The sequence below is a fragment of the Patella vulgata genome, chromosome 3 (genome assembly GCF_932274485.2).
Source record: "Patella vulgata chromosome 3, xgPatVulg1.2, whole genome shotgun sequence".
NCBI classification, from domain to species: Eukaryota; Metazoa; Mollusca; class Gastropoda; family Patellidae; genus Patella; species Patella vulgata.
Window position 1 is genome coordinate 90,079,724 of NC_065881.2, and position 16,725 is coordinate 90,096,448.

General features: G+C 35.3%; 1 protein-coding gene across 1 annotated transcript in view; it reads left to right on the plus strand.

Annotated features, from left to right (window-relative positions):
* Window positions 1–16,218, plus strand: part of LOC126815442 (spermine oxidase) — a 36,218-nt gene extending 20,000 nt beyond the window's left edge. The window contains exon 5 of the mRNA XM_050541085.2: window positions 9,692–16,218. Coding sequence (XP_050397042.1) covers window positions 9,692–9,808 — 117 coding nt within the window. The 3' untranslated portion in view covers window positions 9,809–16,218. The remainder of the gene's footprint in view (window positions 1–9,691) is intronic.
* Window positions 16,219–16,725: the final 507 nt, after the last annotated feature.

Consider the following 16,725-nt stretch of genomic DNA (forward strand, 5'->3'; position numbering starts at 1 on the left):
TATTTTGTGATATATAATAATAACATATTCTCATTCTGATCTAAATATTTTGTACTGTACATCAAAGCTTTGAAATACATGTATAACTAGTCAGTCATGTATTAATTAGTCAATCTGGTATTAATTAGTCTATCTGGTATTAATTAGTCAAGTCTATCTGGTATTATTAGTCAGTCGTGTATTAATACAGAGGTATAAGAAGGCTTTTACAACACCTGTGAAACAGATTGAGGCTAGAAATAAAACGAAATGGAGTTTAACATCCTACTGTTCTGCTCCGATTGGGCTAATGAAGACAGGGATTGAGGCTAGAGCAGGCTGAATAACCAGTCTACATCAAATCATGAACTGCCATTCACGACACTTGAAATTTCTATTTTATTATAAGTTTTGGTTCAAAACGAATCACATTGTACCAAGTTGAGAAATAAGCCACCTGTCACAGACACAAATTCAGATTTTGTCGCTCACAGATTTATTTTTATACACCTATGATCTTTAAACTTCAAGGTCTTTTGTATCATATGGTTACTGTTGTCAAGGTCTTTTGTATCATATGGTTACTGTTGTCAAGGTCTTTTATATCATCAGGTTACTGTTGTCAAGTTCTTTTGTATCATATGGTGACTATGGTTGAACAGACTACCCTACTCCTTGTCATGCTTGTTGGGGAGGGGTGGGGGGGGTAAGGGGTGGATGGCTGAATGGTTAACGTGTGTGTGTTGTATGTCATTGAGTCAACTAGCGTGGTTTCGATTCCCTGGCTGTATATGAGAAGCAGTAGGATCGCCTGTCCAACCTCGTGGGTTTTCTCCGGGTTCTCCAGTTTCCTCCCACTGCTAAAGACCCCTACGCGCATTCGAATTTTTGAAATAAAATTGAACCATGTGTTAGTCCCCTAATGACCTAGTTTGTTTCGAGTCTCTCTCTCTTTCCCTCTCCTTGTCACGTGCAAGCGGGGAATGTAAACCACACCTCTTGACTCAGTGACAGACCTTATGAGAGGTTGTCGAGATACGTAAATACACACTGTAATGTTAGAGATAAACAAAACTCATCTCTTTAGAAACAGTCATGGCATGTGATCTTTATTATTTCCTTTTTTTTTTGCTTCGTAATGTCAACAATATTTATATTTGATAAACAGAAAAGATTGTCATGTAATGTGTGTAACAGTGAACAAGAATTTGAGCGACATTTAGCAATTGACACGCGTAATAAACACAAAAACACAATATGGAACGCAAATAAAATAGTAATTTTGTTCCATATTATGTTTTTTGTGTTTAAGAATTTCTGTTCTGTTCGTAATTACGGTTAAAGGAGCATTATGGGAGATTAGGTAAAAAGCTGGCAGTTCTCACTATAATGGTTAAAAACTAGATAATGTAAAGGGAAACAGCTGAGTAATTTCAGTCAAATTGATCCACTCTGAACCGAGATATTAGCAATTGAATTTTAGGCCTAGCCTCGATCATCATTACTGAAGTCAGCAGGATAAAAAACATAGTCTCGATTATCCATTTCTTGATTTAATTATGAATGGAAGTCGAACAGCAAAATCGGAACCTAATCCAGTAAATATAGCAGGCTAATGATGACATCGAGAGGTGATTATAGTCTTGTTTTGTTAATTAATGTCTAATTAATAATTTAGATAACATTTCAGGCCTAAAGAAAGGCCTGCAATAGGCAGATGTATGTTTAAGTAAATTGTGTTTTAGAGTGTACTAATAGAAACAATGTTTTTATATAGATACATATATATAAATATTACGCTATGTATATATTACACACCCCGGCACCTTCGCTACACTTGATTATACATACTCATTCTACCATACATTATACTACACTGGAAACACTAGACTACCATACAATATTATGTCTGGAAACACTTGTCTACTCCCCCCATGATCTTCCTTTTAGTTCTTTACATAACTTGATTATTTATAAAAATGGTTTGTATGTTAGATCTTAATACAAATAGTGGTGTGTGAAAATCTAAATTTCATCTAGAAAGACAAGGAATTAAAGCAGCTCGGTTAGGCTGACGTTATTAAAGTGTGAATCTATTTGAATTTTCAAACTTCCCTAGTTGTTTATTTTTGTCAGCTCAATTATTTTTCATCCAACATTTCTACTTGTGTGTTGATGGAGATAAAAATGTATTTGTAGCAGGTTTCAGTCTGTTCTGTTGTTTAATATCTCTGCCATTTGCATTTTTGCTAAAAGATCAAATTACTGACAGCTTATATATACTACTCAGATTCTTTAAAATCTAGGGGGGGGGGGGGGGGTGTGGATGTATCATACGGTCTGTCATTGAGTTAACTGGCGTGGTTTCGATTCTCCGGTTATACATGACAAGGAGGAGGGTCGCCTGTCCAACCTCGTGGGTTTTCTCTGGGTCATCCGGTTTCCTCCCACTGGTAAAAAAAACCCTACACGCAAGAGAATTATTGGAATAAAATTGAACCATATGTTAGTCCCGAAATGACTCAGTTTGTGTGGAGTGGACACCCCATTTCTCTCTCTCTCTCTCTCTCTCTCTCTCTGTAACATCTAACTAAGAAAAAACACAATCAAAATACCAACACTAGATGACATCACAGCTTGGATTCAATTACAATTAAACTAGACCCATCAGATTTCTCCGCTAACGATAGAAGATGGTAGCGTCTTGATGGAATTTCAATTCCACATAACTTTGTAAATACTGGTAATCCTATTCATCTTTTACGATTATTTATTTTTAATTGGTTCTTATTGCTCTAATATTAATACGCTTAGATAAAGCAAGACTGCAATCTTCTACCTATTATTTCTAACTTGGTGGGGATAAGTAGACCATATTATATTTCTACAATCTCTAGAGCAATTTAAACCATTACGACGTACATGTAGAGTTTTCTCGTCTTTTCGATAGATATACCTATCCCTAAAAAAATAGTTATTTTGGTCTGATTTGCTGCAGATATCACAATCTGTTTGGTACATTGATGAAATTAACGACTGCTTTACGAGATTAATTAGGCATGGTTGCTATAGGGATTGTTTTAAGATTACAATTATAAATATAATACATGTATGTATACAACTACTTTTACAATTATAATATGTGCAAAACTGATTTTAAGATAATCATAGCACACTGTAGTCCCTCATCATAGCACACTGTTGTCTCTCATCATTGCACACTGCAATCCCTCATCATAGCACACTGCAGTCCCTCATCATAGCACACTGTTGTCTCTCATCATAGCACACTGTTGTCCCTCATCATAGCACATTATTGTCCCTCATCATAGCATGCTGCAGTCCCTCATCATAGCACACTGCAGTCCCTCGTCATAGCACACTGCAGTCCCTCATCATAGCACACTGTTGTCTCTCACCATAGCACACTGTTGTCCCTCATCATAGCACATTATTGTCCCTCATCATAGCATGCTGCAGTCCCTCATCATAGCACACTGCAGTCCCTCGTCATAGCACACTGCAGTCCCTCATCATAGCACACTGTTGTCTCTCATCATAGCACACTGTTGTCCCTCATCATAGCACATTATTGTCCCTCATCATAGCACATTGATGTCCCTCATCATAGCATGCTGCAGTCCCTCATCATAGCACACTGCAGTCCCTCATAGCACACTGTTGTCCCTCATCATAGCACACTGTTGTCCCTCATCATAGCACACTGCAGTCCCTCATCATAGCACTTTGTTGTCCCTCATCATAGCACACTGCAGTCCCTCATCATTGCACACTGCATTCCCTCATCATAGCACACTGTTGTCCCTCATCTTAGCAAACTGCAGTCCCTTATCACAGCACACTGCATTCCCTAATCATAGCACACAGTTTGTCCCTCCTCATAGCATGCAGCAGTCCCTTATCACAGCACACTACAGTCCCTCATCATAGCACACTGCAGTCCCTCGTCACAGCACACTGCAGTCCCTTATCATAGCACACTGCCGTCCCTCATCATAGCATGCTGCAGTCCCTCATCACAGCACACTGCATTACATGTGCCGATCATTAGCCCAGTTGGTGCTGACCAGTACAGTGTTAATTAAATCCCATTTTATTTCTCACTCGAACATAGCAAACCTGCTAACAATCTGACATACTTCACTCTTTATAGTAGGCTAAAATACTTTCATTTTACTTTCCTTTCCCTCATAATACACTGCAATTTGTACATGAGCCATTTTCCCTGGCTTCTAGACAGGAGTTATAGATGTATGAGATAGCAGGTCTGCTGACATAGTTTTAGTGAAATAACCTGTAGTAGTAGTAAGTTACTGTATACAGTGTGTCTGGTAACATGAAGGTGAATCTAGGTTAACTTCAACACAAGTCTGTTTAACTAGTGTTCATATTGTAGTCTCGTCTGGTTTTAATATATTTAATAATACTCACCTAGTTTTATTGATTTTACTCCACAAAAGCGAGAGAGAGAGAGAAATGGGGTTTAACTCCACATGACACAAAGTAGGTTATTTCGGGACTAACATATGGTTTAATTTTATTTCAATAATTCGCTTGTGTGTAGGGGTCTTTAGCTGTGAGAGGAAACCGGAGGACCCAGAGAAAACCCACGTGGTTGGTTTACTCCACAACTCAAAGAAAGATACATTATATAATATTTAGATCAAGAGCTGACTGTTCTGACAGTAATAGTTCAAAAATAGATAATGAAAAATAAAGATAAACTTGCATTCAAATTACTTTATTCTGGGTGAAGTTTTGTGTGTTTGAAGATCGTTTATTATCATAAAAAGAATAATAATATATCCATTTATAAAGCGCTATATCCACAAAACGTGCTCATGGTGCATAAGTAGTACAAGTCTTGGTTATCCATTGTATTGTTAAATTGTTAAATCTCGCTGGCGTTTAAATCTTGGCTATCCGACGCTCCACTCCTAATAATCTCTATTTATTGGTATTAAATTGAACCATGTTAGTCCCGAAGTGACCTAGTAACACGTATATATATATGTACTGTTAGATTGACCTATATATGAAACAATAAAATGTTTTTATTGATTTTACATCACCAATTGATTGACTTGTAGATCTCTTTGTTCTGGGTCAGGGTCTATAAGGTATATAGAATATATATGTTGATTGGTCTTCGTTGAAAGTTTTCAACTACCCTATAGATAAAGCTGTTGTTTAAAAGTTATATCAAATTCTGCATTCCATTGTCTACAGGGAGCGGGGGGGGGGGGGGCATATGTTAGTCCCGAAATTACCTATAGATTGTGTCAACCCCATCTCTCTCTCTACACATAAATGTATGATAGACTTGAAATTAGTAAACAAGTTGACTTTCATTCAGACTTTCAAAAACAATTAGCCCCCTGGGAACGGGGCGTATACCCATTTTCATTAACCCAGTAGCTGCCGAACAGTGGGATGCTAAACCCCATTTCATTCATTTAATCTTTCCAAACAAAACTTTAACCTACATGTATATACAAATGTAGCTTGCCTCCTGTGAACCAAAATAACATCCAATCATACCAATTAAATACGATATTTCAACCTAAATCAAGTCGTTAATATTCTTCAGATGTAACATACAATATGTTTTTTTGTACTCCCCCTAGAACATTACTGAAGAATATAAAAAAACGTCCTATTTTGTAAATGTCACTAGGACTGTGATAAGAGACGTTGGATGGTTATTATAAGTATAAAAGAATATGATACTGTGTACAGTGTATTGTTTAAACCTGGCAATATGAATAGGCTACACAATCCACAATAACTCCTTCAACCTGTGTATTAATTCTATATTATTATTTTTCACAGATTCACGTATTTGCAATATTCTTTAAATATTACCTATTGTTTGTCTCTGGAGCTAAATAGCTATTCTTTGGCACCTAAAACATCAACACAAATGGGTTGCTACACATATATACGTATTATGAATGTAACCAACTGATTTACATTCAATCATTTCTATTTTTACTCTAATTTCTAATCAGTTTTTGTGTTTGGTGAAATACGCAAAGCGTCGCTTCATTACAAACAGCACTCAAAATCATTCTGGCGCAAGTTTCGTGTGCTCATTTTAAAACTTTCATTTTATCATAAATATTAGATATCAACTTTTCGCGGTAAAATAACCACATCAATGTTGATTTAAATTGACCAATAATTTGTGTTTTCTATCTCAAAGATTGTGGATGATATTGAGTTGAAGACTTGCCTCCTTTAAAACGTTATTTTTATTACCAATTTAAGAGTTTGAGTTTTCAAACATCATATTTAAGAAATATAATTTTTAAGATTCACTGTGTGGTATATATTTTAAAACCATTTAAATTTTGACCAAGTTTGTTTAACAAGAACATATATATATGGAAATGGGTACTTTAACATGGTATATATGATATGATATGTTATATGATGGTGTATATATTATATATTGATTCTACCATATTGATCAGTATATAATATATGGGTGTTATATTAAACAAGGTATATAATGTTTATAAAGTAACACCATCTTTAGTACAGACACCAATATATATTATAAACCCCTGGTTAACAAGGACTGCCTTCCTAATCCTTCGGGTGGCGTCTCGTGCTAGGGCTGCATCGATATACCGTGGACGGTATATACTACAGTATATATACATGTACATGCCATAGTTTGGTTCAGAGTCTTTTAAATTCCATACTATGGTTTAACTCAGGTAATAATAATAATGGACATTTATAGAACGCCAACATCCAGATAAATTAGCTGTAATGATGCACTGTTACAATATTCATAATAGCAGAGAAAAAAAAAAATGTCATATCAATTCCATACTGCGGTTCTGTAAACACGGTACAGGTTTTATTAGCTGTCCGTATTCTTCTGATATTCATGCAAAATTAGGTCCACCAGTTGTTCATGTGACAAGGAGGAAAGATGGTTCCGGCGATGAAACATTCACCTACAGCGAACCACACATTACAAATATGGGAACATTTTGGATTAAAAATGTCAGATGGAAAAGCCTTGTTTAATAATGTGATGTGTTGCCATTAAATATCATGTACTTGTTTTTAGTTTTAAGTAAATTTAGCAAAATACTGTGATATGTATCGTATTGTGACGTCCATACCGTGATACATATTGTATCGTGAGGTAAATACCCGTGTTCATTGGTACAGATTTTATTTGTCGTCTGTTTTCTTCCAATATTCAACTATCATGCCAAATTATGTCCCCTTGTTGTTCATGTGACAAAGTTTTAATATTATTAAACCACATTTTAGAAAAGTGTGGTTCCCCTTGTTGGTTGTGCAGGATGGAGGGCCGGACCAGGACAGCTGTCTAGTCGTTCGGATGGGACAGGAAACTGAGGACTGGTGTATACATTGGCGTCCCTTTTAAAGAACCTTGGCACTTAGAATTCGATATAAGAGTAGGCCGTAGCGCCAGCTGTTTGTGTGAAATTATCCTCATAGCATACTGTATGGTGTATGCCAGTCGGAGTAGGACAGTAGAAAATTAGACCAAATTTTGTTGTAATGGTTTGATGAGATATAGAACGATTATACAATGATTTAGAATCAGTGTAGGTGTTATAATGTAACAGCTGGAACATCTAGGTCATGCATACACTATACAAGTGGTATTTATATATACATATGGCACTGTATATTTATTAAGCATACATTATACAAGAACTAAATCTGCCTAACTTATCCAGACCATAATCAACTCTCGATGGCATCGCTAGCCTGCGATATTTACTGGATTAGGGTACCATTTGCTGCTCGACTTCCATTCATAATTTAATCATGAAATGGATAATCGAGACTGTTTTTTAACGTACCGATTTTAGTAATGATGATCGAGGCTAGGCCGAAAATTCAATCGCTAAATTCTTGGTTCAGAGTAGATCAATTTGACTGAAATTTCCAGCAAATTGCCTTTACATTATCTAGTTTTTAACTATTATCTATAACTTATATTGAGAACTATCAGCTCTTTATCTAATCTCCCATAATGTATCTTTAAAGAAACCCGAAAAACGTAACATGAAAGAAAAAAACGAAAAATATTCAAATTGATGAAATGAGTATATTACTGTGAGATAAAAACTGACACATTTTAAAATGATTATATCATAACTAAAAATATGTTATTATGGGTGAAATAGCTGAATGACCTATTGTGCCTGAGGAATGAAAGAATATTACTATTCGCTCCAATAACCTTTAGCTAGAGTTCTACACGGTATGTTCTGGACTCAGATAACCTTTATAGCCCTATATATACCTGTAGGTACATGTATATACCAGACTGTGTCTAGTAATGACATCAATCAATGATTAAAATCAATTTTACTTCGTGTTAGATGATGAATTGATCCAATCAGTATGGAGTCTATTATTGCTTTATCATCGTCAAGGTCGAACTATTGTTTTATATGTGTCAGTAGGGCGGACCACGCTACTCATCCCTTGTCCTGTACAATCTGGGAATCAAAACCACATTACTTCACTTAATTACAGGCTTAAATGTATAGGTTTTTACTCCTTACTTGGACCCTAACCCTTGCTAGATAACCCCTGTTATTGGCACCAATCAATACTTATGCAATCTCAATATTAGTAGCCATAATTCCGTCCAACACTATCATCAAACCCAAGATCGTCTGGTCATTGAGCCACGTTGAATGTCCTGTTTTTCTCCGACTGGGCTAGGGGGGTTGGATGGCCGAATGGTTAGCACGTGCCATATAGGATGTTAAACCCTATTTTAGTACCGTTACATGTCCCCATTAAAGAAAAATAGAACGTTAAAATCTAGCTTATTTCCTATCCTTCCCCCCCTCCACCCTTGCAGAAAGCAGGATGTTAAACATCGCTACCACCTAATCTAATCTAATTTGCAGAAGTGTAGACGAATGGTTAATGCGTGCACATTGGATCATAAAGCCTGTCATTGTCTCAACTGGCGTGGTTTCGAATCCCCGGTTGTACGTGACAAGGAGTAGGGTCGCCTGTCCAACCTCGTCGGTTTTCTCCGGGTCCTCCGATTTTCCTCCCACTGCTAAAGACCCCTACTCGCAAGTGAATTATCGAAATAAAATTAAACCATATGTTAGTCCCGAAATGACCTAGTTTGTGTAGAGTGGACGTTAAACCCCATTTCTCTCTCTCCGACTGGGTTAATGAAGATGGGCATAACACTGTACAGTGTGCTATGAGGGGAAATTTGGCCCCCCAGTGGCGCTACGGCCTATCGAATTTGAACTGTCTAAGTTTATTTTATTTGCACACCAATGTGTACACCAGACCCCCGTTTTTTGTCACATCCAAAGGACTAGACAGCTTTTCTTGTCAGGCCACGACAAGGGGAAACGACACCGGTATAAAATTCAAACTTACTGTCAACTGTGTAATTGACTCTTGTTTTGGACACTATTTGCATGTTGCGCTATACCAATAATATAGTTCCGCATGTAAAAAAAGTTCATGCTATAAAATTCAATTATACACGTATTTACCCCATCCACCCCCCACCCCCTCCTCCCGGAAAAATAGATTATATGGAGTATAGTTTTGTGTTTTATATAATGTCACCACCATTCTATTTTTTTAAAAAATGGATAGATTCAGACTTTATTTATAAAAGATTCTTTTATTTTTATCATTTCAGCCGCAAGTGCTTTTTGGTGGAGAAGCGACGCATCCAACCTTTTATTCTACGACTCACGGAGCTTTGTTAACCGGTTATCGAGAAGCACAACGCATTGTGAAATTACACTCCGAGTGATCTCCCCTTGATTCAACGTACATTGTTTTACCCTGTGTTGATCGATTGATGATGATTATTATTATTTTTAATTGTAGTATCATTCGTTTCTTCTTCCCTCGGCAAGTCAAAATAACGATACATCTAAGGGGCTGTGGAAATCGGCTACCAAATATTTTTTTGAAGCTAAAATTGCAGAACAACTGCAATAAGATTAATTTTATATCGGATTAAGTTGATTTCAACAGGTAGTCAGACTATCGACCACAGTCCTTAATCATTTATGCATGTATGAAAATATAACAGTCGTATATTTATCTTCAAGTTGTGTATGTGACATAAAAAAATTAATTACCTAATATATAATTAATATTCAATTTTAGTTTTGTCGTTAAAAGTAACGTCGTAGATTATTTTTAAAGTATTATTTAATTATGTGCTTTTTTTTTCTTTTTTTTTTTTTCGTAGGCTTTTTGTTAAATTTGATTGACTTTTAGCTCCTGTTTTGTCATGTTCTGGTTGGAACAGAAATTGGGTCAAATATTTTATAGTTATTGATGGATTTGTATGTGATGTCATCTTTATTTCTCGTAGATTTGTTTTTTTTATCATCAGAAAACTGTTTTAAATAACGTACATCTTTCGATTTGGCTTAATTATTCATTCATGAATAACAGGAATTCGAATTAAAGTCTTTGTATTTTTCGGACGATATGTAATTTTTCCTTTTTTAATCTGAGCTATTAACAGTTTATCGAAAACCTGTGTATATCATCAGCAGTCGATGACAAATGTTTAATTCACCTTATCGTCGTGACGATCAGAGACGACAAATACAAGATAATTATATGGTGTTTAACAAATTGATGAGTTTAATATAGTGAGTGGATAACCTCAAAAATATAATTTGTATTCTGTAGAAAGTGACAAAGTTATTCTCCTGTTTGTTTGTATAATGAGTTCCTGAATTTACTTTTTAAAATGAAAAAAGATTTTATCCGGGAGGCAAAATTCTATCAATCCTTGATGTTTGGTTGAAGGGAGATAACTCTTATTTATGATGATAATCACTAATTGAGAAGTCAGTATTTATAACAAAGATGTACATATTATATTATGTTATCATAATTATTATGAATATTTTAAAATCTACGACTATTTAAAATATTTTTTAAAAAAGGATTATTGTCAAATTAATTATTTTTTAAAAAAGGATTATTGTCAAATTAATTATTTTTTGGGGGCGATTTTTGTTGTCAACATCCGAAACGCACAACTGTGAACATACCATTTTATAACAAATTAGTTCTGGTATGGTCTGCTGTAATGGAGGCTTTACGCTAACTCTGTCTACCTTCCTCCCAACACTGCTATTGTTTGTGCGAACTGTAAAAACCCCTGCATTTGATCAGGATTGTCTGCCTACTCTCGTGGGTTTTATCCCGGGTTTTCCAGTTTTCTCCCACTGCTGATGAATTAACAAATTATTATTGTAAAAATACCATATGTTAGTCCCGAAATGACATGTTTTTTTCTTGGAATGGGTGTTAAATTTTACTTTCATTTTCGGTTGACTGTTATCAATGAATGTAAGATTATCAGCCCACAAAACAAACCTATACATAAAGTAGAATGAATGGACAATTTTATTTTTTAGGTAAATGAAAGAGATTGCGTTAATTTTACTGTTATATATTTTAACAATCTTCCCCGTCTCATCCCGGTTTTATAAACCTACTACCAGTATAATCTCTATCAAACTTCACACCTGTAACAGGTACTTTATCAGGTACAAATAATTACACAACCTTTATATTTACCTGTGAGAATATATTTACCTGTGGGTATATATTTACCTGTGTGTATATATGTACCTGTGGGTATATACATGTATGTACCTGTGCGTATATATTTACCTGTGGGTATATTTACCGTGTAATTATTCGTGTCTGACAATATCTGTGACAGATACGTCATGTCCAAGCTTACTAATATCCAATTTGTTTGAAATTCCACCCTAAATTTCATTTTGTTTATTTAAGTAATTGTCATGATCTTCACCAGAAGTTTTAAATAAACGTCACATCAAGGGTGGTTATACAGGTAAACTTTAACCAAATAACATCAACTCTTTCAACAAATCTCTTCTGAACCGCTAAACGTATCCACATCAACTCTTTCAACCAATCACTTCGGAACCGCTAAAACAAAATCTTTATTTACTGAAGATCAACCTAAAAAAAAAAAAAAATTTAACTGAGAAAACGAAATCAGGTTTGATCATGATGAGAAATTTCAGTTATTTTCGTGTCCTTTGAGCCCTTGAATGCCTCGTAACCACTGCTCTCTTGGACATCTTCAACTATCTGACTTGAATAGCTGATGAATTATTTAAGATTGTTATAGTCTAGTTAAAAGTAATCAGGACAATTTTGAAAATTAGCTCCAAAACTCGATGTAAAACCGATCATTTTCTTAAAGAGAGGTACCCAGCGTTAAAGGGTTTAAGCATGAAAAAGTATTAAGATTTTTGCATACAGTAAAGGACTAGTATGGTAAAGACTACCCGTAGTATGGAATGGAGACTTGTACGACAAAGACTAGTATAGAGATTATAGAAATATACCGGTACATAAAATAATATATTTACCTGAACTGTCGAAATATTATTTTACACATAAAAGTATATTGATCTGCAGGTATATAAATTTATTTATTACATACCTGTGGCGTAAATCTACCTGTGAGTATATCTACCTTTTGGTATATATGAACCTGTAAGTATATTTACCTGTGGTTTTATCTACCTGTGGGATTAAATTTACCTGTGGGTATATATTTACCTGAGTATATCTACACCTGTGAGTATATCTACGTCTGTATATAGTCATATGTGGTTACATTCACCTGTGAGTATACCTGTGAGGGTATATAATTAGCTGTGGTTTTATGTACCTGTGGTTATTACATATCAGTAAATCCAGTCCCCGTTTAAACTTAATTTTAATTCAACATCAAACATATTATATTTGTTTTACTTATTAGATGTTTATGTGAAATATCTGAATTTTTTTTATTTTGTGTGTTTTTGTGAGTATTGATTAACAAACCATATTTTCTAGCTCTGTAAATAAGACATTTGTTGGCACTGCCATGGTTTTTCAATGAAAAATTGGATGCAGATTGTGTCTTACTTAAAAAAAAAAACCTTAAAAAGATGGTAAAAAATATTTTTATTAAACCGAATTCAACAAATTAAATGTTGAAACATAGAATATACGATACCAGGACCAGGAGTAAATTAATTCTTGAATCAAAGCTATAACAACGTAATTATCTTTCAACTTATAATCATGTCAAGTGTGACCTGAAGTTTCCGAGGAGATCAACTTTATTAAGAAGGAGGGGACCAGGTTGACTGGGGTAAGGAGAGTGGGGGGGGAATCATTTTCTAGAAACAAAAATTCATTTAACAGTAATTGAGGGGGTGAGGGTTGCCATGTGTAACTCATGTGAATTGTCAACCTGCTTTGTCTGAGATGCATTGAACTAACTCTAACACTTTTATCTTTATAAACTATCCTTTTGTACATTGAAATGTTGATGCAATAAAATAGGTTTAAACTATCGTTACAACCGAGATTATTATTTTAATTAGATACAATGATACAATATATTATTATCGAATCGTACCATTATATGAACGTGCCAGTTGTACATTATTTATTCTATTTGAAATATTGTACGAATTTTATGAAATGCACGTCCGTATAGTGTATAAGTTGAAATATTCAAATGCAAGGGTGGATTTGTGTCTGTATTTTAAGGTGTTTAATAGTTTGAGCAAGGAATTGTGTAATATATTGATACGACACTCAGTTTAACGCCCTCGTACATTATGAATATATTTAAGGTCTGACTGTGGATCATTAAAACCATATAGAATGGTACCATATATATATTATGTTCTCTTAAAGTTTGTGTTTTTAGGTAGAGTGATGAGGCATATCGTTACTATTGTTCCTTTATCTTACAAATACCTGTATGAAAAAACACTTAGAATCACTTTAGGTTAAATCGTATGGATTACTGTATCTACCAAAATAGTATTGTGCTACACAACAATGTGATATTTTTTGTTGGGTTAAGTATACCATACAGGTAAATCTAAACAGTTTGATATTTTCAAATATAAATATTAGTTTCCCTTGTACTCAAATTGATCCCTGCATTGGCCGAGAAAGTTCAACCAGATGCTGGCTCGCTAGCCTGGAGGTCGGGTGTTCGATCCCTGCATTGGCCGAGAAAGTTCATCTAGATTTTCCGGCGTGGTTCCCCCTTGTCAGTGATGCAGGACGGAGGGCCTGACAAGGAAAGCTGTCTAGTCATTCAGATGGGACAAAAAAAACGAGTTCCCGTGTACACATTGGCGTGCACGTAAAAGATCCCTTGACAGTTGGAATTCGATATAAGAGTAGGCCGTAGCGCCGCTGTCCAGGCAAAATTTCCCTCAAAGCACACTTTATGGCGTATGCCCGTCTTCATTAGCCCAGTTCGGAGCAGAACAATAGGACGTTAAACCCCATTTCGTTTTGTACTCCAATTGATTCCGAAAATATTTTAATGAAGTAAATAAAATGAGAAAATCAATGGTAGATAATATCCTGACTTGGATCCAGTCGAATGAAGAAGAGGCCTATCAAAACATTGCCCTGACACACACAGATGGCGCTGTCTTATATTGAATTCCAAGGGATCTTTATCGTGCACACCAATGTGTACACAGGACCTTGTTTTTTTTTCATCCCGTCCTAATGACTACATTGTTCCTTGCCAGGCCCGTGAAGGAACCGTGCTGGATAACCCTAATGAACCCCAACGCTGGGATCGAACACGGGACCTCCATGTTATCGAGCCAACCTGTTACTCACTAAACCACTGTGGTTTCTGTGTTGTTGCAGATGAAGCCAAATGTTGACAGAAGTTTCAATTCCACATATCTTTGTAAAGACTGAAAGGAATTCAACTATTTTTCAACTTTGATTATATTTAGTTTGCAAGAGATTAAACATCACTCAACTGACAAGGGAATTGGATGGTCTAGCGGTTTGTGCGCGTGAAATCACAAGGGTCTGTCATTAAGTGGTGATGTTTTGAATCCCCGCTTGTTCGTGACAATAAATAGGGTCACCTGTCCAACAGTGTGGGTTTTCTCACGGTCCTCCGGTTTTCTCCCATTGCTAAAGACCCCCCTAGTATTGAAATAAAATTGAACCATATGTTATACCCAAAATGACCTAGTTTGTGTCGAGTTAAACTCCCATGGAAAGGTATCATATTGTTGTTTACCAATATTAAATGATAATCCTTCTAAATAAATCATCTTCAAGAATTATTATTTTTTTTATAGACATTTATTACTACATTTTCAAAATTGCCAATATTCCTAAATTTAAAATACTGAATTCTTAAGAGATTGTCAATCCGTTAAAATAAGAATCTTACTTTAAATCAGATGGTAAGTTTTAAAACTGTGTATTAATTTATTAAAGATACATTATGTAATATTTAGGTAAAGAGCTGTAATAGTTTAAAGATAGATAATGGAAAATGAATATATTGAACATATCTGGGCAAAGATATGACTGTTTGAATGATATTTAATCACTGAGACAAGTCCCGATTATTTTAAATCTCAATAGTTGATAATCTAGAGAGTTGATATTAGACATGTCGAGTGAATAAATATCTAACTGAAAGTTTATATAATATTTAAAGACAAAAGAAAAATCTGTAATACACCGCTTTAACTCTTACATAATGTATCTTTAAAAGAAAAGAAAATGACTCGTAGACTTAAGTTGTAGACTGTCATATTTAAAATGGGTGTAGAAAAAGATATAGGACTCTATTAGATTCTCAATAAGTTGATTATCGGCGCATGTTGGCTATACTGGAATAATTCTTCATAATACGTTTATTATCCCATTTCGAGACTGACATTGTAAGCAAATTTCTATGACAAGTGGGGAATTTTGCCCAGGCAGCAGCAATTTGTATTTCCCCATCTTATTTGAGATCAATTTGTCATCGCATCTTTTTAGATGTACTGACAGTTTATACACAAGATTTCAGTTTTTTGTGGTCGATTGGTTCACAGTACGTTTTGCCCAGGCAGCGGCAGTGTTCTTTCCCACTCTTTGAACTCAGTCTGTCATGACATCTTTTTAAGGGTGGACTAACAATTCATACTCGAGACTTGAATTGGTTCATGAGACGTGTATTTATAGACAAGATATCAGTGTTTGTTGGTATCTATAGCAACAGGAATATTGGTATAAATGTAGATATATTTGGTATAAATGGTAGATATTGGTACTATGTATTTATCGATGTGGGTATGATGATTAAATAAATGAATTATCTTTTAATCTTCATCTTGTATATTAAATGGCATTCATGATGATTTTAATTTCTAGATATAAACCTTCATTCAAATAAATATATGATAAATTCCTTGTATGTCCAGTACCTGGCTTAACAAAGTAAGACTTGATAACTGTATAGATACCCTCTGATGTCCAGTCACTGTGTTTATATTGCCCCCTGGGTTAAAAGGGTGAGACTTGATAACTGTACGTATAGATACCCTGAGCCCCTCAGCTTATATTGCCATCTAGGATGTTAAACCCTATTTTAGTACATGTCCCCCCCCCCCCCTCGACACCCACACCCCCTTAAAGAAAAATAGAACGTTAAAATCTAGTTTATTTCCTATCCCCCCCTCCACCCTTGCAGAAAGCAGGATGTTAAACATAGTTGCCGAATGGTTAATGCGTGCACATTGGATCATAAAGTCATTGAGTCAAGAGGCGGGTTTACGATTCCCTGCTTGTACATGACGAGGAGTAGGGTCGCCTGTCCAACCTCAGGGGTTT